Source organism: Podarcis cretensis (genome assembly GCF_951804945.1).
Source record: "Podarcis cretensis genome assembly, chromosome: 3".
Taxonomy (NCBI): domain Eukaryota; kingdom Metazoa; phylum Chordata; class Lepidosauria; order Squamata; family Lacertidae; genus Podarcis; species Podarcis cretensis.
The window spans coordinates 20,577,290-20,603,196 of record NC_137172.1 but is presented as its reverse complement, the minus strand read 5'-3'; the positions used below and the strand labels follow the sequence as shown (position 1 = coordinate 20,603,196).

The window sequence follows — 25,907 nt, the reverse complement described above, 5'->3', positions numbered from 1 at the left end:
GTGTTGAATGGCTCATAACTTTGCCTGAACCCCTGTAGCGCTGTGTGTATTTTGTCCAAGCTGACATTTGAAGATGGGAGGCAGCTTTTAAAAGTAGGCACATAAAACACTTCTGTATGGATCTTCCGTAATTAAAAGGCAAATGTGGACCAAAGAAACCAACGTGTATACTAATAAGACAATCTGCCATCCCCGTTTGGATGCTATTAAAGGCACTTTATTTTAAAAAGTCTGCAGATCACTTAATCAGAAATCTCTCCAGGCAATGTACATAATATTTCATCTGTGTTTTATTGCTCATTATATTATCAGTAAAACACAGGTAAGCTCAGCAAAGCTTTTAAAAAGTGTACATTAAATAATTATAAGTAAAATACACTTGAAGTCAACTGGAAAGAAAAACACAAATGTCCATAAGTAAATTAGATATCTGAGTAGGGCCTTTTCGGTGGTGGCACCCGCCCTGTGGAATGCCCTCCCATCAGATGTCAAGGAAATAAACTGACTTTTAGAAGACATCTGATGGCCGCCCTGTTTAGGGAAGTTTTTAATGTTTGATGTTTTATCATGTTTTTAATATTCTGTTGGGAGCCACCCAGAGTGGCTGGGGAAACCCAGCCAGATGGGTGGGGTATAAATAATAAATTATTATTATAAATAAAAAAGGCTTTAGCTGGCATCTAAAACAAGGTAGTGAAGATGTTTGTCTAATGCCAATAGGCATAGAGTTCTGCAGCTTCCTTGCTGCCACACAAAGAGATTTGCAACTTTTAAATGTGGAACATACGTTATTTGTCACCTGTAAAATTGTAAAAGTTCTATGGATGCCTTTTTTCGGACTACTTAAAGAAATATTAAAGTATGATAAACTCGGGATCAGGAGTTGAGCTGTGAGCGACAGAAGTGATTAGATTATAATATTGTGGGTATGATTTAATACAGGCATCCCCAAACTCAGCCCTCCAGATGTTTTGGGACTACAACTCCCATCATCCCTAGCTAACAGGAACAGTGGTCAGGGATAATGGGAATTGTAGTCCCAAAACATCTGGAAGGCCGAGTTTGGGGGTGCCTGATTTAACAATAGAAGTTAGGGTGCAGCAGAAGGGGAGAAACAACAACTCCATAGAAAATGGGGGAGGGAAGTCGACAAAAATAAGAGCATGTAGTTGCGTATTGAATGTATATGTTGAAAATGTTGAAACTTGTTAAAATATAATGGGGGGGGGGAGTCCAAGTTCTGCAGAACAAAGCGGCCAAATAGGCACATGTGGGGTAAAATGGCATCTCAGGTAAGCTGGTTCCAAGCATTTAAGAGTTTTCTATACCAACAGTTAGGGACGTGGGTGGTGCTGTGGTCTAAACCACTGAGCCTCTTGGGCTTGCCGATCAGAAGGTCGGCGGTTCGAATCCCTGTGATGGGATGGGCTCCCATTGTTCTGTCCCAGAACCTAGCAGTTCGAAAGCACGCCAAAAAGTGCAAGAAGATAAATAGGTACCACTCCGGCAGGAAGGTAAATGGCATTTCCATGCGCTGCTCTGGTTTCGGTGTTCCATTGTGCCAGAAGCGGCTTAGTTATGCTGGCCACATGACCCGGAAAAACTGTCTGTGGACAAACGCCGGCTCCCTCGGCCTGTAAAGCGAGATGAGCGCCTCAACCCCAGTCATCTGCGACTGGACTTAACTGTCAGGGGTCCTTTACCTTTTATACCAACAGCAAAACCTTAAATTTGACCCAGCAGCAAATAGGCAGCTCACTCCTGTCTGCAGCTGTGCTGCAACATTCTGCAGTCACTGGAAGGAACTCCAGTCCAACAGGAAGGGAAGCCCCACATAGAGTGCATTGCAGCAATCCAGAAGTGAAGATATAATAATAATAATAATAATAATAATAATAATAATAATAATAATAATAAATTATTTCTACCCCGTCCATCTGGAGTACTGTGATCAAGCAGTACTAGTGCAGCCATGGCCGCAGCTGCCGTACCAGCTGAAGCTGATAAAAAGTGCTCCTAGCGACAGAAGCCATCTGGGCGTCCAGAAACAAAAGCTGGATTCAGTAGGTCAGTTTCTCAGGCATGAGAACCATTCTCCAACAGAGCCCATTTATTTTTTTTCACCCAGTCCATCACTGCAAGCAGGCACCGGTCCAGGGCCAGCACAGTGTCTCCCGATTTAGATACTGTGAAGAAATAGAGCTGGGCGTCATCAGCATGCTGATGGCAACTTGCTCTGAATCTTATGGCCACTCCCAGTGGCTTCATATAGAGGTCAAATAGCATTGAGGGTACAATAGTGCCCTGTTAGCACTACCAGGGGGCTGAAAACATGGGACTTTGGCCCGTAGGTCAGACTGCAACCCACAGCTTTCCAAGTCATGTGGCCAGCAGAATTAAACCGCCTCTGGTGCAACGAAACACTGCGAGGGAAACCAGAGCGCACAGAAACGCCGTTTACCTTCCCGCTGCAGAGGTACCTATTTATCTACTTGCACTGGTGTGCTTTCGAACTGCTAGGTTGGCAGGAGCTGGGACAGAGCAACGGGAGCTCACCCCTCGTGGGGATTCGAACCGCCGACCTTCTGATCGGCAAGCCCAAGAGGCTCAGTGGTTTAGACCACAGCGCCACCCCAAGATACCCATTTGATGGAGCCTGTCCAGCAGGATCCTGTGGATAATGGTCTCAAAAGCCGCAGAGAGATTGAGAAGAAGGAGCAAGGTTGCACTCTCTCGGGCCCGTTCTCAATAAAGGCCCTCCATCAAGGCAACTGGCAGGGACTGGCAGGGCGAGAGTGCCCTGGGGGAGTGGGGCTGGAGTCTGTCTCAGGAGAGGGTCACGGTGGTTTGTGGGGTCCTGTACCAGCCGGGTGAGAAGAGAAGACTCCCTGGAAAAGACCCTGATGTTGGCAAGGAGAAGGAGACGACAGAGGACGCAATGGTTGGATAGTGTTCTTGAAGCTACCAGTATGAGTTTGCCCAAACTGCGGGAGGCAGTGGAAGACAGGCGTGCCTGGCGTGCTCTGGTCCATGGGGTCACAAAGAGTTGGACATGACTAAACAACAACAACAACAGCACCAGCCAGGAGGCAAGAGTCAGAGGAAGGGAAGGCTCAGAGCTGGAGGAAGAGGGCGATCAGGCAAGTGAAGGGTTGCCTGCTTCCCCATCCTCTCTTGCACCACTGTTTCCCAGAACCAGGAGAGGATTGAAAAGGGATGAGCAGAGGCATAGTCTCCAGCTGCATGTGCCCAGCCTGTCAGGGGAAGGTACATCAACTGGTGGGGGGGGGGTCCCCTGTTGCTCCATAAGGCACAGACCTGGGAATAGCTTGCTAGATGCTAGGCATCTAGAGCTGTAGAAGCAACTGTGTTATTGTTGACAATAAAGGGCCTTCTCGGTAGTGGCACCCACCCTGTGGAACGCCCTCCCACCAGATGTCAAAGAGAACAACAACTACCAGACTTTTAGACGACATCTGAAGGCAGCCCTGTTTAGGGAAGTTTTTAATGACTGATGTTTTAATGTATTTTTAATCTTTGCTAGAAGCTGCCCAGAGTGGCTGAGGAAACCCAGGCAGATGGGCGGGGTATAAATAAATTATTATTATTATTATTATTAGTAGTAGTAGTAGTAGTAGTAGTAGTATTAATGAGTGAACTCTGCTATGTGCATTCCTTTGGCTGGGAATTGCCCTTGACGGAAACCAAGGCTGAATCAGGCCCATGGCCAGGCCTAAACCCAGACTGGAATGAGTCTTCTGTATAAGGTCTGCTGTTGGCACACCAGAATTTTTTCCACGCTATTCCCTAAAAAAGGGGTGTTGTGACCGGCTGGTAGATAGTCCAAACCAATGGGATCAGTGTCTGCTTTTTTTGGAGTAGCCATATAACCATCTCCTTTAAGGTTGCAGGGACCACCCCTTCCGGCAGTGAAGCATTATTAACCACCCTCTGGTCCGTCAACCCTCCTTTGTTCGATTTCACAAGCGAAGAGGGGAAGGGGTCAACTCAACATGGTTCGAGTGGGAAGCTGCAAACACCTTGTGTACATTGCCAGGCTGCATAAACTGAAAGTCTTTCACAATAGACTGCAGTTGGAATTGCAACAGGCACAGAACTGAGGTCTCTCTGAAGTTGAGCAACGTTGTCCTGGAAAGGTGCAGCCCGGTTTGTCACAGCAGGGTTTTGAGAGCGCTAGGGGTGCTTTGCCTAGTGCAGCCTTTCTCAACCTGTGGGTCCCCAGATGTTGTTGAACTACAACTCCCATCACCCCTAGCTAGCAAGGCCAGAGCTCAGGGATGATGGGAGCTGTAGTCCAACAACATCTGGGGACCCACAGGTTGAGAGCCGCTGGCCTAGTGGGAGTCATCAGCCTGTCAACCACCAGAAAGAGCTCTGCTGGCTGGTTGTTGGAGGATCCCTTGTGAGATGCAAAATGTGCCTTCTTAATTCTGCAGTAGTTCTGGTTTCCCTGTTGTTTGATAGTTCAGAGTTCACATAGCTACAGAAGTTCATTACGTAAGTGCCAAACAGCTAGCTGACCCTGCTCCCTTGCCCCCTTCTAAGCCCTGAGGCTCAAGTTCCCAGCCTCAGCTCCTCTCAGGTTGCCACTGCAGAGCTCAACAATCTCCTTTCTCTCCTGTGTGGTTTTTGGCGGCGTGTGTCCCATTTGACTTCACTGGCACCCGCCTGTTTGCAAAATGAAGCAGAAGTTGTTGCAGTGCATCCTAGAATCATAGGATTGCTTTGTTCTTTTTATTTTATTTTATTTTCTTAATATAGCTTTATTGTTTTAAAATAGATACATTTATGCCAGGAAAGCAAACAAACCAACATACAATCAAATAAACAAACTATAAATTGACAAACAAACAATAGCAGTATACGGAACAACATAATTCTTATAACTAACATCATTTGTACTCCCAATGATGTGAACAATTATAGAACTTATAAAACAAGAAATTAAAAATGACTTCGTTAGTCTCGCTGTACTTTATCTGTCGATTATCTTATACCGCACAGTTACATATTTCTTATATAGTTTTTGTTAACTTCCCTACAAATTTATATTTATACAATGTAAGGTTCAGTCTAATTCTGCCAAGAAGTTTCCTTTTATACCATATTTTTTTTAAGTATTCTTTAAAAATTCTCTAATCCTTATAGACTATTTGTTTTGTTTGGCCTCTTATCCTTCCTGCCGTCTTTGCGAGCTGCATGTATTGTATCGTTAGGATTTGCAAATCTGCCGTGTTAGGTATTGCTGTATTTGCGTGTCGAGGTCCCCAGGTCCACCCCAATAACTCACACATCACACAGACATTTTTGTTTAAGATTTTTGGCATAATTTTGGCCACAACTTTATTAAAATACAAATTCGTGCAAGGAGTTTTACTATTTCTGGCTGTCAATCAATAAATGGCAACATTAACTTCTTCCCAACAACAAGGGAAGCCCCAATCGCATCAGTGGCCAACAATCAATTAGCCCGTCCCCCAACTTTGGAGTGTCCTGGCGGCCCCCACTGCAACACGTGCTCTCCATGAAGGAGAACACGCTTTTTCCAATTTCTTGCTACTAAGATTCTGACCACTGTTATCCCATACATGAACAATGTTCTTTTCGATTTCCCTATTTCTTTTGGCTGCTCCAGCTCTGATTAGTAGGGTCCCTGTGGCCTTACAGATGTTGCCGTACTACAACTCCCATCATCCTTGACCATCCCGGATGGGGCTGATGGGACTTGGAGTCCAGCAAAGCACCAGGAAGGGCATTCAGGTTGCAGTAGACTGGCCTAGAGTCTGCTCTTGTCTTGCCTATGTAAAGGAAGGTAGCAGTCTGTAGCCTCCAATCTCTCAGCCAGCGTTATTGACACACTTTGCAGCTCTTGGAGGGTGGCAGGAGGGCACATAGTGACACGGAGCCTAACTGGCTGGAAGCTACCATGTTTATTTTTTTAAAAGACTCCTCACACAGTTACAAGCTTGTCACACAATTTCTAGACAGCTAGCTCGTGTTCTTGAAGCTACCAGCATGAGTTTGACCAAACTGCGGGAGGCAGTGGAAGACAGGAGTGCCTGGCGTGCTCTGGTCCATGGGGTCACGAAGAGTCGGACACGACCAAACGACTAAACAACAACAACAAAGCTTTGCATCAGCGCAAACAGCTCCAGAGATAACACTGTACAGTCATACCTCAGGTTACAGCCGCTTCAGGTTGTGCTTTTTCAGGTTGCGGACCGCTGAAACCCAGAAGTACCGGAACGGGTTACTTCTGGGTTTCGGCTGTTGCAGAAGCGCAGAATCACAACCCACGCATGTGCAGACACAGGTTGCGAATGTGCATCCCGCATGGATCCCATTTGCAACCCAAGCGTCCACTGTATTGTGTTTACCTGAAGTCAGGTTTATACAGCAGAAGGGTGCCGATATGCTGTAGTTCCCAGCTGTTTGGGACTATAGCTCTCGGCTGTGCTGGCTGGGTGCTGCTGGGAGTTGTAGTCCAGTGCATTTGGAGAGCAGTGTGTTGATTGCTCCCGGCTGCTGCGATTCCTTGTGCGTATATTTCAGAAATCGCAACCTGATGTGAAGCCATGTGCAAACTGCTGCTTCTCTCTCTCTCTCTCTCTCTCTCTCTCTCTCTCTCTCTCTCCTGCATCCTTTCCAGCCAGTGCAGAAAGGCAGCCTTTGAAGCTGTTTCTGCGTCTCGTTTTTGAGAGCTTTTGCTGTCGCTCCAGCAGGACCCCTCCGTTTCTCCGCTTCAAACATGACTTCATCCCCTTTCGCTTCTTCCCCGTGTGCTCAACATATTCCACTCAAGTTCTTCGAATATTTTTCATGCCTCAAGAAGCCCACTCCCTCCTCCTCCGAGCTAGAAAGTCAGTCGAATGAATCTCTCTGTGTGTGCAAATACAGTTGGGGTTTTATTGGGGATTGCTTCCTGGATCGGGGCCTGGGAATGGAACTTGAATGTGTCAGAGGAGTTGTGCGCATTTTATTTATCTGTTGGAAGGTAGCTTATGGTTAACCTCCAGATATTATTTGGCTGCAAGTCCCGGCAGCCCAGCCAGCGTGGTCAGGGATTATGGGAGTTGTATTCCAATAGTTGTTAGAGCATGAGACTCTTAATGATTATTATTATTCTGCATGAAATCTTTCCCATTCAGTTTCGTTTGTGGGATTTCTTTGTTCTATTCTGTGGAGGAGTAGTAGTAGTAGTAGTAGTAGTAATAATAATAATAATAATAATAATAATAATAATAATTTATTATTATTTATACCCCACCCATCTGGCTGGGCTTCCCCAGCCACTCTGAGTGGCTTCCAACAAAATACCAGGGAGCAGAATGTGGGACACAAGCACCACTCTCCCCTCCTGTTGTTTCTAGCAACTGGTATTCAGAAACATTGCTGCCTGCAATATTGTGGAGGCAGAGCATAGCCACCGTGGCTAGCATCCCTCGATATACCTCTCCTCCATGAATTGGTCTAACCCTCTTCTAAAGCCATCCAAGTTGGTGGCTGTCCCTGCAGCAGTGAGTTTCACAGTTGCATGAAGAAGTACTTTTTAAAAAATCTGTCCTGAATCTGCCAACCTTCAGCTTCCTCGGCTTCTTCATGCCCATAAGTTCCAGTGTTAGGAAAGAGTGAGAATTTTTCTCTCCGTCCACTTTCTCTACACTATAGATAATATTGTAATCTTCTATCATGTCAGCATGTGGCCTATTTTACTTTTAAAAGACCCTGTTTAGGGAAGTTTTTAATGTCTGACACTGTATTGTTTTTGTTATTTGTTTGGAAGCTGCCCAGAGTGGCTGGGGAGACCCAGTCAGATGGGTGAGGAATGAATGAATGAATGAATGAATAAAACAATAATAATATCTCTGACTTGCCTTTTCTCTAAACTAAAAAGTCCCAAATGATGCAACCTTCTTTCATAGGGGAGTTGCTCCACCCCCACCCCACCCCGATCATTTTGGTGGCCTTTTTCTGAACCTTTTCCAACTCTAAAATATCCTTTGTGACATGAGGCCACCAGAACTGTTTACGGTACTCGAAATGCGTTCGCACCGCAGATTTGTATCAATGACATTATGATTTGGGCAGATTTGTTTTCAGTTCCTCTCCTAATGATCCCTAGCATGGGTTTTGCCGCTGCATACTTCTTCTTTTTTTTCCATTTTCCTGTATTGCCATGTTTTTATTATGTATTATGGTGAAGGGCTTCAAATGCTGGAGCTAGAACCAGCCTTTCTGGACGTCTGAGAGGGCCTGGCCTGACCAAACAGGTTTTGCTTTTGTATTCTTTCAAAAACCTGCCAAACCTATTTGCTCAGAGGTGAAAGAGGGACAAAAGAACAATATATGTATACCCGGGTAGCGCTGCCCCTCTCAAATCACTCTTAGCTCTCTCACAAACCAATGTCTTTCGTCTTACAACAGTCTGAAGACTTTATATTTTGTTAAGAAACCTAATTTGTAGTTGGGAGGTTACTTTTAGATTTTCCTGTGCTCTCCACCCATTATTCTGACTTTTGCCAGTATAATGACTGGGGGTAGAAAGAACTAAGGCATGCAAAAATAGGGATTACCATGTGCTGTGTGTCACAAGTTAGGTTTACTGTCTTTTTTACATGAAAGTTTGCATCTCTAGTTGTTAATGGCCAGTGACCTCCATGAACCAACGCTACTAATTTTTTTAAGCCACCAGCAGCCATCACAATATCCAGTAGAATTGAGGTAATTCAGTAGATGACCTCAAAAAGTACTCTATTTCGGAAGAAATGTTAACAATGTTCTTCCTCAGCTTTGTTCTCTACCAGACATAAAGATGGCAAAAGGTAGAGGCTGACGGTCTTGTGTCGAAATGAGCAGGTACATCGCAGCCCTTCTGTCTATACACAGCAAGTGCAAAGCTGTAGAACAGGTTAAGGCCAGAAACCTGCCTAAGAGGGCAGTGTGGTATAATGGTTAAAGTGTCAGCCTGGGGCTGGGTAAGCACAGATTTAAAGACCATTTAAAGGGCCATAAAGGTCGCTTAAATGAACTGCCTGCTAGCTTAAATGAACTGTATTTCAGCATGCGCCATCTTTAAAGGTTCAATCCCAGGCAACTCCAGGTAGGGCTGGGAGAGATCTCAAAACCTGAAGAGCAGCTGCCAGTCAGTGCAGACAGTATTGAGCTAAAGGGGCCAATGGTCTGACTTAGTAGAAAGCATCTTACTATATGTACACACACACACACACACACACACACACACACTGCCTTGAGCTGCTTAGAGGAAAGATGTGATTTTTTTTGTATTTAGTTTATTTGACCAAATGGATTTACCACTAATGGCAAAACAGATATAAAAGAGGTCCAAACATAAGGTACTGTTGGAGAAACGATGAATTTCTAAAAACGTCCTTCTGTCGTCAGGAAGACTATGATCGCCTGAGGCCGCTGTCGTACCCCATGACTGACGTCTTCCTCATCTGCTTCTCGGTGGTGAATCCAGCTTCCTTTCAGAATGTGAAGGAGGAGTGGGTGCCGGAATTGAAGGAATATGCGCCGAATGTACCCTATTTGTTAGTCGGAACCCAGGTAGGTCTGGATGTTGCGTGTTTTATGTGAACGAATGCAGAAAAACACCCCCACCCTGTTCTGTTATACTCAGCCCAGATCCCCCTCTCTGAATCTTTTCCAGACCACGGCCCACATTCCCTTTGGGGCAGCCTTTCAAGGGCTGCATGCCAGTGTGACGGGCAGGGCAGGAAAAACATGGGGCAGATCACTGATTGTGACTGTTACCTTTGTACATAAGACTCATTTCTGCACACACACAACCAGTAGCCCGTCTCCAATGTCCATGCAGGCAAACAAGAAGCATTACCAGAATTCACAGGTACGTTCCAGCCAGGCAAAAACACTCAAGAAGAGGGCAAAGCAGGGCTGGTAACAGGTTTAGCTTGGGCGAGTGTTTGGTCCAGGGTGGTGGTTCCCACACTTCCCTAGGCTGAACTGACACCCCTAGGCTCGTGCCTGACCTTTCCCTTCTTCACTGCTTCTCTGTAAGACTGGCTTACATTCCCTCCTCCGTCATGTTTCTTCATAGCATCCCTTCTCCGCTGCAGTTTAGCTGTGGCTCAGCAGTAGAGCAATCTGCTTTGAGTGCATGTCTTGCCAAATACAAGGTGGTTCTTTTAAAATGAGATTCAGAAGCAATACAAAACACAAGTGAGTGAGATTAAAGATTTTATTATAAACTTACCAAGCAGGCACTTCAATCTGCCGCTTGGAAGCCCTCAAGAAGTAGCAAAGTGACTCCCCCAGGTAGTTTCAGTTTGCACGGCCCCACGGCTGATCAGTCCGTGCACGAGCATCTCAAAAACTCTGCCCACAACCATCCGATTTATAGCTAGCTAGCCTGTGTGGCTCGCCTGACTGGCTACATGCAGATCATTCATTACCGGCTACGTGCACATTATTCATTAGCCACCCCCTCCTATTGCCTCATTAGGGACACAAGTGGCGCTGTGGGTTAAACCACAGAGCCTAGGATTTGCCGATCAGAAGGTCGGCGGTTCGAATCCCCGCGACGGGGTGAGCTCCTGTTGCTCGGTCCCTGCTCCTGCCAACCTTGCAGTTCGAAAGCACCTCAAAGTGCAAGTAGATAAATAGGTACCGCTCCGGCGGGAAGGTAAACGGCGTTTCCGTGCGCTGCTCTGGTTTGCCAGAAGCGGCTTAGTCATGCTGGCTACATGACCCGGAAGCTGTATGCCGGCTCCCTCAGCCAATAAAGCGAGATGAGTGCCACAACCCCAGAGTCATCCGTGACTGGACCCTTTACCCTTTAGGGGTCAGGGGTCCCTTTACCTTTACCTAATGCCTCATTTTCTCAAAACAATGTCCAGCATCAAAGAAGGCACCTACCACTATCACTTCCTTCCAGCTCCTTGAAATACAATTTATCTTCCGGATTGATTGCCCATACAGTGCAGAAGGTCCCAGGTTCAATCCTGGGCATCTCCAAATACGACCCAGAGAGATTCTCATCTGAAATCTTGGGTAGCAGTTGCTAGGCAATGTGGACAGCTCTGAGCTGGCTGGACCAATGGTCTGACTCAGTAAAAAGGCAGATTCCTTTGTTCCAGCCTGGTTCCTTCCACCTCCTGGCTCAAGCCACTCCCCATTTAACCCAGCCCCTTTGTTCCATGTCTTTCATTGATTTCACTGAATTAGTCGCTTGTAGCAACTTATAGCACGTGTGTGCGCGCACACACACAAACCTATTACAGTGGTACCTCGGGTTACATATGCTTCAGGTTACAGACGCTTTAGGTTACAGACTCCGCTAACCCAGAAATAGTACCTCGGGTTAAGAACTTTGCTTCAGGATGAGAACAGAAATTGCATGGCGGCAGCGGGAGGCCCCATTAGCTAAAGTGGTACCTCATGTTAAGAACAGTTTCAGGTTAAGAACGGACCTCCAGAACGAATTAAGTTTTTAACCCAAGGGTACCACTGTATTTCTAGTCTGCAACAAATAGAGCAGAGGGTTATTCAAGAATAATCACATTTTAGAGGTGATAGAGTCCTCTATTCCTTGTGTGACGAGCACACAACAATGAAACCAGGGAATGGAGAAACTGCCCAGAGGAGGAATTCAAAATTGTGTTGCAAGCCGTGCTCTTGAGTTGGATGAACGTCCTTTGTACATGAGACCCTCCCACGCCCCCAGCTAATCTTAAGACCGATGCCAAAATTTAGGATGCAAGCAAAGATCCGCATCTTGGATGTGCTCTGCGTATTGAACACTGGGTGATAAAAGCAGCAGTTGTGGAATGCAGGCGGGTGACTCAGGCAAGGCTCTGTATCACATCCTGCGAGAGATGGAAATAAGATCCTCGTGGTCATCGGCCAATCTTTGTTGTCGCTGGAGGAGGGGGGAAATCCAAGCCTCTTGTGTGAGGTGGACAGAATAAGTACTGGGCTGCTGGCCTATCAGACGGAAGGCAGACCTGCCTGGGGGTGAGGGGGGGGGGGAGATCCACCTTCTTCTGAGACACTTTGCATTTATATATACTTGAGTGGTCGCTGCAGCACTGTAAGGTCCAGCCCTTACAAAGTTCTTATTGCCAGAGGATTGGAAAAAGAAACTGATTTGCAGGTCTTACTGCTTTTATTATTTTCCGTGTTGAAAAGGGAAGTGTGAAACTGCTTTTAGAGTCAGGATGAAATGACACAATAGGATGGAAAACACACGTTTCCAAAATATGGGTTTGCTTAATAGAAGCAGTGCAGAGATTCGGGTGGTGCTGTGGTCTAAACCACTGAGCCTAGGGCTTGTGGATCGGAAGGTCGGTGGTTCGAATCCCTGCGACAGGGTGAGCTCCCGTTATTCGGTCCCTGCTCCTGCCAACCTAGCAGTTCGAAAGCACAAAGTGCAAGTAGATAAATAGGCATCGCTCCGGCGGGAAGGTAAACGCCGTTTCCCTGCTCTACTCTGGTTTCGCCTGAAGCGGCTTAGTCATGCTGGCCACATGACTCAGAAAAACTGCCTGCGGACAAACGTCAGCTCCCTCGGCCAGTAAAGCAAGATGAGCACTGCAACCCGAGAGTTGTCTACGGCTGGACTTAACTGTCAGGGGTCCTTTACCTTTACCTTTTAGCAATAAAGGGGAGAAATGACTGAGGGTCCTACCTCTAGGTCAGTGTTTCCCAACCTTGGGTCTCCAGCTGCTTTTGGACTACAACTCCCATCATCCCTAGCTAGCAGTACCAGTGGTCAGGAAATGTAGTCCGAAAACAGCTAGAGACCAAAGGTTGGGAAACACTGCTCTAGGTGTTTTCTTTCTCAGCTCCTTTCTGAACTTGGAACTGGCTGGGATCTCTCTCTCCCTCTCCCCCCCCCCCCCATGTATACAGCCAGGGAGTTAACCCCCCCCCCTCGTCCCACTAATTCTCCCCTACGAATGCATAGGGTTCCCAGGCATTGTCCCATCAGAAAGATGTTTAGATCCAGACCTGCTTATATATAGCACAGGGGTAGGCAACCTCAGGCCTGGGGGCCGGATGTGGCCCAATCGCCTTCTAAATCTGGCCCACTGACGGTCCGGGAATCAGCATGTTTTTACATGAGTAGAATGTGTCCTTTTATTTAAAATGCATCTCTGGGTTATTTGTGGGGCATAGGAATTTGTTCATATTTTTTTTCCAAAATATAGTCCGGTCCCCCACATGGTCTGAGGGACGGTGGACCGGCCCACGGCTGAAAAAGGTTGCTGACCCCTGCTATAACATCATGGGGCCTTCATCCTGCAGCAGACCCTGTCCTGGGCTTAGGAAACCCTTATGTTTTCATATGTGTTGGAAGCTGCCCAGAGTGGCTGGGGCATAATAATAATAATAATAATAATAATAATAATAATAATAATAATAGCAACTTCTAGTTCCATCTGCGAAAAGGTATGTTTTCTACCTGTTTCCACTCAGAACATAGCATAACTGTCACAACTAAGAGAAAACCCCGTTTTGCTCTCAAATCTTGCCAATTTAACTCTCAGAATATGGGTTGTGTCAGGGAACTGCCATCGGAGCCAGAGGGAGAGAGAGGGCTCCAGAGGGATTCCGGAGAGCGTCCCGGGATGAGGAGAAGCAGCCCATCTTCTGGGGAAGGAAATCAGCGTAGCACCAGTGGAGAAGGGGGGCAGCGGGGAGAGCACGGGTCCTCCGCTGCCCACACCCTCCCTGCGCAGAAGGCTTCCGCGCAGGGAGAGTAGACGGAGACTAGGCGTCAAAGAGCTTCTTTGCTGGAAGAAGTTCAAGAAACGCCCACTGACGGATTCTGCCAGCGACTGAGACAGCCACAGGTGAGTGGCTGTCCGGACAGAATCGGGTTCACCCAGGTAACTCAGCCAGGTGTGGCGACGACTTACGCACGAGCAACCCCTAGAACCATTACAGGTTGGATCCAACCTAAGTTAGTTGCACTTTGGACCCCTAGCATTTAATGTGAAGTTAGTAATGACTGACTCAAAGTCCCATTAATTTCCCTGGGACCTAAGTGGATTCAATCCTATGTGTCTGGTTTTTGTTTTGTTTTGTTTTGAAATATCTGAAGTGGATTCTGAAGTGAACCTAAGAAAGTGTGCACATTTATTTCCTAACAGATTGATCTCCGTGATGACCCCAAAACTTTAGCGAGGCTGAATGACATGAAGGAGAAACCAATTTGTATGGAGCAGGGACAGAAATTGGCAAAAGAGGTAAGCTGGCCATTTATAGAGATTTGGAGGCATCTGGCCTGGAGTTTCCTCCTCTGTTGCATGCTGTATTCTTTCCTTCCCTCTTCTCTTCACCTTTTCTCTCTCACTTAAAAAAAAAAAAGTGTATCAGTCTTTAACATTTATTTTATTCTTGCCGATGCATCCAAAAGGATTTGCCAGGTCCTTAACATCAATATAAAAACATAAGGAAACAGCAACACTGTAACAACACCAGCAGCAGCAAAACATAGCTGAATAAGGACATGAAGACAACTTGTTTTCTGTTTTCCCCAAATGCCCTCCAAACTGACACGGCTCACTTAACCCCATTTGTGAAGGAGGCTAGGAGGTGCCATCACTGAGAAGGCCCTGTAGTTCCGCAAATGCAATGCGATTGTGTGTGCCTACCTAGATAGCATTATATGATAGCATTGGTCAATACTGTACTGATAACACTTGGAATTTGCATTTCACTTTGAGGTGGGGTACCAGAAATAAACCTCTCAGCGCAACACCATGGGGGAGTGTCATATCCCAAGCCCTTGCAGATAGTTGTCCTTTGCCAATCGAGTGACAGATAGATAGATGCCCTGTCAACCAATTATTTGCATTTGTCATGTGGCACTGATTGAAAAACTAGGAAAATAATTGTGCCTATTGTTGTTTTTTAAAAAAGTTGCCTTGTTTCTGATACAATTTTAAAAATTGCATCTGAGAATGGGAGGTGAGTTCATGACAGCACAGGCACCAGCCAATCAGTGCTGTAGCATGCCAGTTTCCACTGTAAGCTTTCTGATTTTGCAGAGCCTGATCTTGGAGAGCAAAAATGGTTTGGGCAGTAATGTCGCAGAGAGTGCATTTTCATGATGACTCCAGTGCTCAACTTCATTCTGGATGGAGTGTGAATTCTCTAATCAACAAAAATGTCAAATGGCACAATTCTTCTTTTCAGACTTATTTAGTGGAAAACCGTTCCGCAGAAAACAGCAATGACCGGAGGTTGCTGGATTTGGTGCATATGGAGATAGCCGAATTAGTGAGCACAGCACAATATTAGCCGTTAATGAAGCCGGTTTGCTCATGAATAAAACATAGCCTTAATATTCCTGACGAGGGTGGCCCATTTAATACTTTTCTAATAATTAGAAAACAACTCTTCACAACGGAAAGCAATAAAACACATTAACAAAGTAAGCCATTGAGACTTAAAACGTTTAGCCTTACCTTTAGGGCATTCTAAAATGAATATTACTTAAAATATCGGTTGAGGTGATGCCGGGTTACCAGAGCTACTTTTGTTTATCGGCTTATTCCTACTGGAGAGTTTAATCTCTACAAAATTGCCTCTATGATTTCTTTTGCCCACTCTGCGTTCCTAAAATGCTTCAAGATCACATTGCCAACTGTCAAACACACTAACAGAAACGTCACTGCTTGAGTCTTACAGTCCTAAGGTCCCATCCCAGGGGACATGGGAAGTCCCTCTCTGAGCATGGAGAAGATCTGAATTAGATGCTTCCTTCCAGCTGCTGTGGAAACCACCATGGTCCTTGTCCTAAATAATAATAATACCCCACTGATCTGACTGACTCTGGGTGGCTTCCAGCATATACAGAAACATAATAAAATACCAAAACATTGAAAACCTCTCTATACAGGGCTGCCTTCAGATGTCTTCTAAAAGTTGTATACAGTGGCACCTTGGTTCTCAAACGTAATCCGTTCCGGGAATCCAATCCTGAAACGGTTCGAAAACCAAGGCGTGGCTTCTGATTGGCTGCAGGAGCTTCCTGCACTCAAGCAGAAGTTGCGTTGGATGGTTGGCTTCTGAAGAATGTTCACAAACCAGAACACTTCTGGGTTTGCGGTGTCCGGGAGCCGATTTGTTCAACAACTAAGCCGTTCATGAACCAAGGTACCGCTGTAGTTACTTATCTCCTTGACATCTGACGGGAGGGTGTTCCACAGGGCGAGCGCCACTACCGAGAAGGCCCTCTGCCTGTTTCCCTGTAACCTTAGTTCTCACAGTGAGGGAATTGCCAGAAGACCCTCGGAGCTGGAGCTCAGCGTCTGGACTGAACGATGGGGGTGGAAATGCTCCTTCAGATATACAGTGGTACCTCGGGTTAAGTACTTAATTTGTTCCGGAGGTCCGTTCTTAACCTGAAACTGTTCTTAATCTGAAGCACCACTTTAGCTAATGGGGCCTCCTGCTGCCGCCGCGCCGCTGGAGCATGATTTCTGTTCTCATCCTGAGGTACTATTTCTGGGTTAATGGAGTCTGTAACCTGAAGCGTATGTAACCCGAGGCAAATTGTAACCAGAGAGACAAATTGGAGGCATGCCGGTGGTGGAATTAGGGGTGTGGGGAAGTGTATCAGAACATGATCCAAACCGTTCCCAGGCCCCCCGGCACACTGACAAACCGGGGGGGGGGGGGGGACTATGGCAGCCATGGAGCTTTCCAATGGGAGGGAAATGGTTGAAGAGGGAGAAAAATCCCAGAAAATGACGAAGGGGCGTAAGTGTGCTATTCTGCCCTTTTCTCTGTTTTGCCCATGCAAGTCCAGCAGGGTGTTGGATGTGGTGATCTGGCCTCCTTTCGTTTCCTCACCCTCCTCCTGCCCCCTTTAGGAGTGCAGCCTTAATGTGTTTTCTTCAGAAACTGCACCTAATGAAAAGAATTCTAAATCTGTCACCGAAAGACAAAGTGAAGGCGTAACCTCTTTTCCTGGAGGGTTAAAACAGTAGGATGTTTTTCACAGGGCAAAGACAAAACAAACCTTGATGTGTTCCATAAAAACAAAGGCGCCCACAAGCCGGCAAATGGAGTTTGGGGAGGAGGGAGGTGTCTTTGCGTGCCTGTGCAGCTTTTAAAGACATTTGTTTTCTTGACAGATAGGAGCCTACTGCTACGTGGAGTGCTCGGCTTTAACCCAGAAAGGACTGAAGACGGTTTTTGATGAAGCTATCATAGCCATTTTAACTCCAAAGAAACACACGGTGAAAAAACGGATAGGCTCGAGGTGCATTAATTGCTGCCTGATCACGTGAGACCCGCTGGGACGATGGCCACACATACTGTGAAATATCCAATACCGTGCAAACATACACTTAAAACAACAACAACGCTCTAGCCACAGATCCGAGATCAATTGGGGAAGCTGATTTTAGGAAAAACTGGCATCAGGCAAAATCCAGAATGTGTGGGAGGGAAATCCCAAATCAGTGAAGGAGCAAGCAGCATCTGTTACAAACACTTTATTCAGGCTGGAAGGAAAAGTACAATCTCTCAGGGGTAACATAATTTAGGACAAGCGACAGATGCATCATCATGTTGCCACAGCATGCAAAACGTGCTGTGAGGAGGAGGAGGAAGGCCTGACGATGCTCCGAAAGTGTTTCAATCGCCTTCTGCTTTGACCGTGGTCTCTGCGCAGTCACGATGCCAGGAATCAGCACAGCAACAAAAAACGCCTTCTCTCTTTGCGCCAGCTATCTGCTTTTGTACGTAAGCTGCTTCCTGTTCCAGTATATCCACAAAGGTGCAATAAGGAGACCGGCCACGTAGCCAAAGGTCGCTCCGAGTGAACAGGAAATGGGCCACACCTGAAGGAAGAGAATTGCCACGTGGAGAGAGGAGAGAAAGGAAGAGGTCAGACCCTCGACGTACTTTTAGGAGCACAAGTTTCCCGTGCAACTGAACGAAGAAACCAAAACGCGGTACAGGATCCATTGCAGAGCTCGACCTGCTTTCTCAGAGAATGCCAAAAGTGTTAGCGGTTCATCACGCATCTATTACGTGAACACTAAATGTTGTACAGTTTTTAAACATGTGTGCATTAAAATGTAACTAGGCTTTCTGGCTATTGCAGATGATGACACTTGATAATTCCCAGAACTAACGTGGAGCGTTTTAACCCGCCAGTTTGGGGGCCTGGGCTGCTAATGTGCTCCTGCTTTGCTATTATTATTATTATTATTATTATTATTATTATTATTTCTGTAATAGTGGATTCTTAATATAGCCTGTACTTCTTCCTCCCTGCTCCCTGCCCCCCAAAGTCATAGCATATTTTCATTGCTGAAAAGCTGTGACAAAGCGTTTAGCCACAAAGCACAATTTGAACGAAGCATTACCAAGAAAGACCATAGACAGAAAGTAGATTGAGATCTACTAGCAGACTTCTGGGTGCTTACTAGTAGATCACCAAGGATTTCTGACTCCCAATTGTTTAACAAGGCCACAACTTGGCAGCCAAACTAAGTTGCTGATGGGTGTGGGGGAAGGCCTAGGAATGGATAACTCTGTGAAAGGTCTGTGAGATGAGTTCTGGCCTTGAAATGAATTCTTAAGCTGAGATAGAGCCCTTAATTCTTTATTCACCTCTATTTCTGAGCTACTCTTCTTCACTTGGTGCTTGCTGGTGGACACCTGGGGATTCTAGAAGTAGAGGGAGAGGGGAAAGACCCCAAAGTAGATCTGCAAGCTTGAACTAAGTCCATCTCTGCCATACACCACGAGGAAAGCAAGATTCGGTTGACGACAAATTGTCACGCTCTGCTTGAGTGGTTGCTAACAGTTGGGGGAGGAAGTCTGCAAAACCGGCCTTTGCCTCCCTGCCAGGAAGCACGTTGTCTTCCCAGCATCTTTGGGGTTTGCTAACTCCCCTCGCCCCTTTGACCCCACAAGTGCTTTTCTCCATTGAAAAGGCTGCAAGCACCTGAAAATTGGTGAATGAGGCCCAACAAAATTAGTCAGGGAGCCAAAAGGGAAAGCGGCTTCAAGGAGATAAGATGCAGAAATGCAGAAACACACACACGGCCAACAAGCTTAATTCAGATTTTGAAAACAAAGTAGGAACTGTCTGATTAATCAGACAGGGTTCCATTCTAATCCCAGCATCCTAACTAGTGGCAAAGAAGATGCCACTGACAAACCGCACTACAAAGTAGTCCTAGTTTTTACTCACGAACAGCTACTGTCCTGTGATGTTAGAAGTTACAGCAGGCAGTATTTTAAATGAGGAATTCCCTCCAGTGTGAGAGGAGAGAGGCCCCCTTCTAAGATTTTATAACGTCTTACATAAAAATTAAATTAACATTAAAAAAAATTAACATAAAAATTAAATTAACATATAAAATAGTGGGTTTTTAAAAAATATAAAAATCATCTTTAAAAATGGGTTTATTGCAAGTGAAGTCATGGCTGACCTAACTCCCACACTCTACGTATCAACTAACGCTGAACCCAACCCAAAGTAAAAGAGATAAATGTATGTGCAAACGTTTATGAACCCCAAAGTGGTTGGCGTAAACTAACCCTGCTCAAATTTTGACCTCCTAAAGGATCAAACTAATCCAAGATTTAAATATCTGCACAGATATAGAGGAGCAAAACTGAATAAAAAAATAGGCTCACTGAAACGTCCCCATGCATTTAAATGCTTTGTAGCTCCTAGCAAAAAGGCTCTTCGCCTGTGACTGCAAACTAGTGACACACTACTTGGTTGTGTTCCCTCGGCAGTCCTCCACAACCATGAAAACGACAAACTTTCTACTTCTAAAGTCTCCTGAGATAATGAAATCTGTGCCAGGGAACCAAATTTGCACTCACGCATTGCACAAGTGTGGAATACAAATAATCCTGGGTGCAAGACTGATGTATTCCCTGCCCAAGCAAGCATCAAAGGAACAATTGTATGTAGTAGTATGCAGTGTCCCCCAACCTTGCAGTTATTATGCCGGGGCAGTCATTGCTGTAGATTAAAACATAATGGCATAATTGTGTGCACTGATGGCGAACTGATGCCAAATGCTGATACTGTCCCAGTGGTTCAACAGTGGCCCACATTTGTTCTATGATGCTGAAGCCCTATGCAAATATTCTAAACGAGTGCACTGTCTTGGCTCCCTGCCCTGACAGTCAGGTGCTTGGAGTCACATTCAAATCAAGGCTGTTGCATGAAGAGCCCAATGGGCATTGCTCTGATCTGCACAACTCGTGCTCCTCACAAGTGTGTGCATACAGCGACCACACAGAAAGCATCTTCATGGGTCGGGCTCTACTGTGTGTTAGTACCAAGCAATGCCTAAGCAGACATGTCAGGCATGGGACACAGGGTGAGGCTATCCCAATCCATGCATAGGGACGGCGTTCGAATGAACATTTAAGAACTCTGGAGTGGTGGGAAAGTGGTCTTTGCAAGAGAATGCTGCAGGCACCAACATGCAGGCAGCTAGCTGGGCAATGAGCAATTATTCTAAGTAATAGGTTAGAAAACGTTCTTGGTGCCAATGATTCATTCTGATCTTGACTTGAATATTCTGGCCAAACAGAAGGCTGATTTTCAACAGTGAGTGAAAGAAGTAAATGATAGACTCCCCCACTTTTGAAACCTGATCACCTCCATCACAACATAAAAGGCCAACTTTTATTAACTTAAAAGCCGCAACTTGTCAAGAGGTGAGGGAGCAAAATACTGTGCTGCAGTCCAAGTTCTGCTGTTTTATTGCACACTCTGGGTACAGACCATCCTCACTGTGCATTGTTTTTCTGAGACGAGTATATGCTACATTACATTCATCTTTACAACAGGCACGATTTGTTCTCCTCGTTTCTCCCGTTCTCCCATCTCCTGGACAGCAAACAAAGTGCAACCCAAGCATGTGAGAAAATGGGCTTTCGTTCTCCAGCTTTTTGCTTCTGCCCCAAGCTTGCATTGCACAAACTCCAGGACGGAAGTATTTGAGGTGAGGAGGCAGGGGAAAGAGCTGGTGGCTTCCACTTCTGCAATTTTTTTCTTCTAGCCGTTAATCTTTTCCTCACGACATGTTAATAAAACTTTTTATTTTTGCTACCCGGAATTGACGGCGATGCGGTCTTCCTGCACTTAAGCATCACATTCCTCGGCTTGCGCGTTTAGTATAATGGAGCATTATTTGGAGGTCTTTAGGAGTGTAGCGAAGATGACAGCAATCATCTTTTCATGAGGTGCCTTAGGTACTCTTTATTGACCTTGCTTCCGTTTTTCTAGTCCTGGTTTCAGAAAAAGCTCATGGGTTCTCTCGCAATTGCTTTTCAAACCAAAGATGTGCTTGATCCCGTGCGTTAACAATGGTGCCGCGTATTTTTTTGCAGGAGACTTATACGTAAGCCAATGCATATTCAACGCTAGTATGTTGTATTCTGTGGCCTAATGAAGGCTGTAGCTCCACTGGACATTTTCATTCAAAATAAAACTTAATTTCAACAGGAATTGACTAATCGTGATTAGAGGATAATCTGGGCACTGATATGCTTGTTTCTATGAAATATTGAGTTATCTTCTGGTGCCATTTATTGTCCAATGGTCAAGGCGGGGGGAGACTGTATATTTAAACCTAACTATGAATCCTTCTCTTAATATGAGCGATGGATTGATGCATTCCTAGATATCATCACTGCTGGGTTAAACCCACTTCTATCTGTCCATCGGGAAAGGCCAGGGCAAATGGAACAGCTCTGATCTTGTAGGCACAACTCAGAGGGCAGATTAAGGCCATGGGAAATGTATATTTCCTCCACCCGCTGCTATCCATGCTTAAGGGAGATGCTGGCACATTGGCCAAGGCTGGTCTAGTCCCCTGCTTGACCAGGATTCGTAACCCACTTGGCTAAGTTTGTTCAATGCTCGATTAGGCAAGGAAAGGGAATTTGCTGAAGGAAGAAGAGGCAGGTTTAGTTTTTAGATCCTGCAGCCTTCTCTTAGTCGTGACTTAAGAGATGGAATCCTGTACCTGTGCATTAGTCCAAAGAGCTTAGTGATACACTAGAACAGCTGTCACCAATCCAGTGCCCTCTAGATCAGTGTTTCCCAACCTTGTGCCTCCAGCTGTTTTTGGACTACAATTCCCATCATCCCTTGCCACTGGTCTTGCTAGTCAGGGATGATGGGAGTTGTAGTTCAAAAACAGCTGGAGGCACAAGGTTGGGAAACACTGCTCTATATGTTTTTGGCCTACAACTCCCAGCAGCCCCAGCAAGCACGTACTGGCTGAGGCTGCTGGGAGTTGTAGGCCAAAGCCTCTGGAGGCCATCAGAATGGTGAAGACTGCAGCAGAAGACTAGCAATGCGTAGGACGGATTTCAGAAAATTGGAGTCTTTATGACTTCTCTTTTATGAATCAATTGTCTTGGGGCATACTTGCTATTTCATCAATGTGCGCTTCAAAACAAAAACTGGAGCCGCCAAGTGCTACCACGATGATTTCTAGAGGGTATAGCTTTTTTCTCTTTTGCCCCTCTTGCTGGAAAAAGTGCTTTCCGAACCAGAAAAATAAAAATAACTCCCCCATCTTTTCATATGCTACAGTCATCGTTTTCACATTCACCCACATCTTGCTCAGTTATAAATGCCAGAGGCATTGTAATAGGAACAGAGCCTGGTCTTTGACAAGCCAGTTCCAAAAAACAAAACAAAAAAACAGTGGCATAGCTTGTTCAGTAAATAAACCTTGGCATAAACTGCTTCCTTTTGTTTTGCACTATTTTGGGCAGGGGGAGATGGGATGGCCAGGAGCCACAGACCTACACAACTTGTATGCATGCCCAACATGGATTTGAAGCAGGATTTCCCATACGAGCTTCAGAGGTGGCATGGGAAGAAGACAATTAATTTATAAATTAAATATTTTTAAACCTGGTGGGGGCACACACAAAGTCTTGGGTTCGTCTATAAGTAGCTTTTCAGATCCCAGGCACCAGCTAAGTGGTACCACTAGACATTTTCTCAGGATTGCTCTGCCCATTTCAATTATCACAAACGATGCCTATAACATTCACCCATGCATCCCAAACTTTGGCTCCATTTCTCTCTCTGGCTACAGCCACCCCGTACATTCAAAGCATGGTTATGCCCTTTAAACAATCACGGCACCCCGCTGCCAAAAAATACTGGGATCTGTAATTTGTTAAAGCTTCTGCCGCATTCTGGATTAGAGCGCATTGCAATAATCCAAGTGGGAGATAACCAGAGCATATACCACTATGGCATGACAGTGCGCAGTCAGGTAGGGTCTCAGCCGGCGTACCAGATGGAGCAGGTAGACAGTCGCCCAGGAAACAGAATTAACCTGCACCTCCATGGCCAGCTGTGCGTCCAAAAGGATTGCATTCTCCTGGTTGCACATTCCCCCCCCCCCCCTTTCTACACGTCACACTCTTCCTTCTGGAAAAAGGAAAATAATTTCCAAAGCAGGAAAGTAACCATCTTTCTCTCCCAGCTTTTAGGGCTTTAAAGGTCAGCACCAACACTTGAATTGTGCTTGGAAATGTACTGAGAGCTAGTGAAGATCCTTTAGGACCGGTGTTATATGGTCAGTCACCAGTCTAGCTGCCACATTCTGGATTAGTTGTAGTTTCAGAGTCACCTTCAAAGGTAGCCCCACATAGAGCGCCTAGCAGTAGTCCAAGCAGGAGATAACTGGAGCATGCACCACTCTGGTGAGACAGTCTGCAGGCAGGGAGGGTCTCAGCCTGTGTACCAGATGGAGCTGATAGACAGCTGCCCTGGACACAGAATTGACCTGTGCCTCCATGGACAGCTGTGAGTCCAAAATGACTCCCAGGCTGCGCACCTGGTCCTTCAGGGGCACAGTTACCCCATTCAGGACTAGGAAGTCCTCCACACCAGCCCGCTCCCTGTCCCCCAAGAACAGTACTTCTGTCTTGTCAGGATTCAACCTCAATCTGTAAGCCACCATCTATCTGCCAACCGCCTCCAGGCACTCACACAGGACCTTCACTGGTTCTGAATTAAATGAGAGGTAGAGCTGGGTATCATATGCATACTGGTAGACACCCAGCCCAAACCCCCTGATTATCTCTCCCAGCGGCTTCATGTGGATATTAAAAAGCACGGGGGAGAGGACGGAACCCTGAGGCACCTCACAAATGAGAGCCCAGGGGTCCGAACACTCACCCCCCCCCCCACTTTCTGGATATGGCCAGGAGGAAGGAGCAGAACCACAGTATAACAGTGCCCCCAGCTCCCAGTCCCTATAGACGGTCCAGAAGGATGTCATGGTGGATGGTATCAAAGGCCGCTTAGAGATCCAGCAGAACCAGGAAGCAACTTTCACCTTTGCCCCTAGCCCGCCAGAGATCATCGCCCAGCGCGACCAAGGCAGTTTCAGTCCCATGATGAGGCCTGAATCCCAACTGGAAGGGATCCAAATGGTTTGCATCCTCCAGGCGTGCCTGGAGTTGTTCAGCAACCACTCGCTCAATCACCTTGCCCAAGAATGGAAGATTTGAGACTGGGCGATAGTTGGCCATATTGGCTGGGTCCATTCACCACCCCATGGAGTCCATCACCCAGCCCTTCCCAGCTCACTTTTATGAGCCAGGATGCGCAAGAATCAAGGAGACAGGTGGCCGGTTTCACTCGTCCAGGCAGCAAATACAAATCACAGAAGCATAGAATTGCAGAAGAACCTAAAGGGTCATCTAGTCCAACCCCTGCAATTAAGGAACCCCACTTTTTAGTGTCTTTAATAGGGTGTCCGTTCACATGTGTCAGGGGCTCAGGAGCAGAGGCACAGGGGAGAGAGGAAATGGAGAGCGAAGGGGAAGAATCTGAGGGCAGCGTAGGGGAGTATGAGAGTGGCCCGAGAGATTCCATAAGCTTCTCCAGCGAATCAGAAGATTCCCAGAGGGGGGCGCCAACGGCCAGGGCAAGGGGGGTCCCAGGGGGGACACACCAGAAGCAAGGGGCCAGCGGGGACTCCCAAAGCAGCAGCGAGAGATCAGGACCAGCTCCCCCACCAGAGCGTAGTGGGGGGGAAGAATCCCATGTATCAGGACCAGCTTCTCCTCCAGCAGGGAGAGAAGATGAATCAGGGCTGGCCACGCCTCCATCGCAGAGTGAGGGAACGGAGGGGAAGTCAGGTCCAGCTAGCCTCTCTGAAGGGGGAAGCAGTGACAGGAGCAGTGTAACGGTCAGGAGGAAGGTGGCCGGGTGGGCGCGCCAAGTTCAAATGTACAGGCGCGTGGCACAGCAGGTAACCCGGATTGGGAACCAGGTCCTAAAGCCCGCCGGAGGGAGGGGGAAGACTCAGGGGACTCAGCGTCAGAAGAGTCTAGAAAGGGCAAGACCCCAGCGGACAGGCGGACCCAGAGGAGGAAAGAGCAAAGGAAGAGGTGGAGCAAGGCTAGAGTCTTAAACTGGTGTCTGGGGGGTGGAGATTCAGACGGAGCTTCAGTGGTCTAGGGTTTAAGACGTAGGGCTGCACGCCGCGGCTTTGAAATCGAAACTGCGTTTCAATAAAGACTTTTGTATATAACAACGGACTGGCGTTGGTCCTTTGTGAGCTGGGACCTCGGGCAGCCCTGACAACATGCATCTTGTAGGTTTAAAAAACTAGCCTTTGGCCATGGATTTCTGAGCGGTACAATGTATGTATTTTGTACTCAAGTTTGTTTGTGAGCAAAAAATAGCATTTGAGGCAGCCCTGAAATGAAAGCCTTAGAAAGTCTGTGAAATAAAGAGTTGGTGTAGCACAGTGGCTAAAAGTCTGGGGCTCAGATCTCGCATCTGCCATGAACTTGCTAAGCAGCCTCAAGCAAACTATTCTCCATCAACCGCAGCTGCCTTCGTTACAGGAGGAAAAGCG

At 46.5% G+C, this 25,907-nt stretch overlaps 2 protein-coding genes across 4 annotated transcripts in view; one reads left to right on the top strand and one right to left on the bottom strand.

Moving 5' to 3' along the window:
• Positions 1-22,590, top strand: part of RHOQ (ras homolog family member Q) — a 37,485-nt gene extending 14,895 nt beyond the window's left edge. The window contains exons 3-5 of one of the 2 annotated variants that reach the window (XM_079969042.1): positions 9,424-9,588; positions 14,157-14,252; positions 17,155-22,590. In XM_079969042.1, coding sequence (XP_079825168.1) covers positions 9,424-9,588; positions 14,157-14,252; positions 17,155-17,187 — 294 coding nt within the window. In that variant the 3' untranslated portion in view covers positions 17,188-22,590. Of the gene's footprint in view, positions 1-9,423; positions 9,589-14,156; positions 14,253-17,150 lie in introns of both variants that reach the window. The other variant, XM_079969041.1, reaches the window with a different exon arrangement.
• The window catches only part of PIGF (phosphatidylinositol glycan anchor biosynthesis class F), a 37,085-nt gene continuing 28,676 nt past the window's right edge, over positions 17,499-25,907 (bottom strand). For both annotated transcript variants that reach the window (XM_079968991.1, XM_079968992.1), the window contains exon 6: positions 17,499-17,861. In XM_079968991.1, coding sequence (XP_079825117.1) covers positions 17,748-17,861 — 114 coding nt within the window. In that variant the 3' untranslated portion in view covers positions 17,499-17,747. The remainder of the gene's footprint in view (positions 17,862-25,907) is intronic.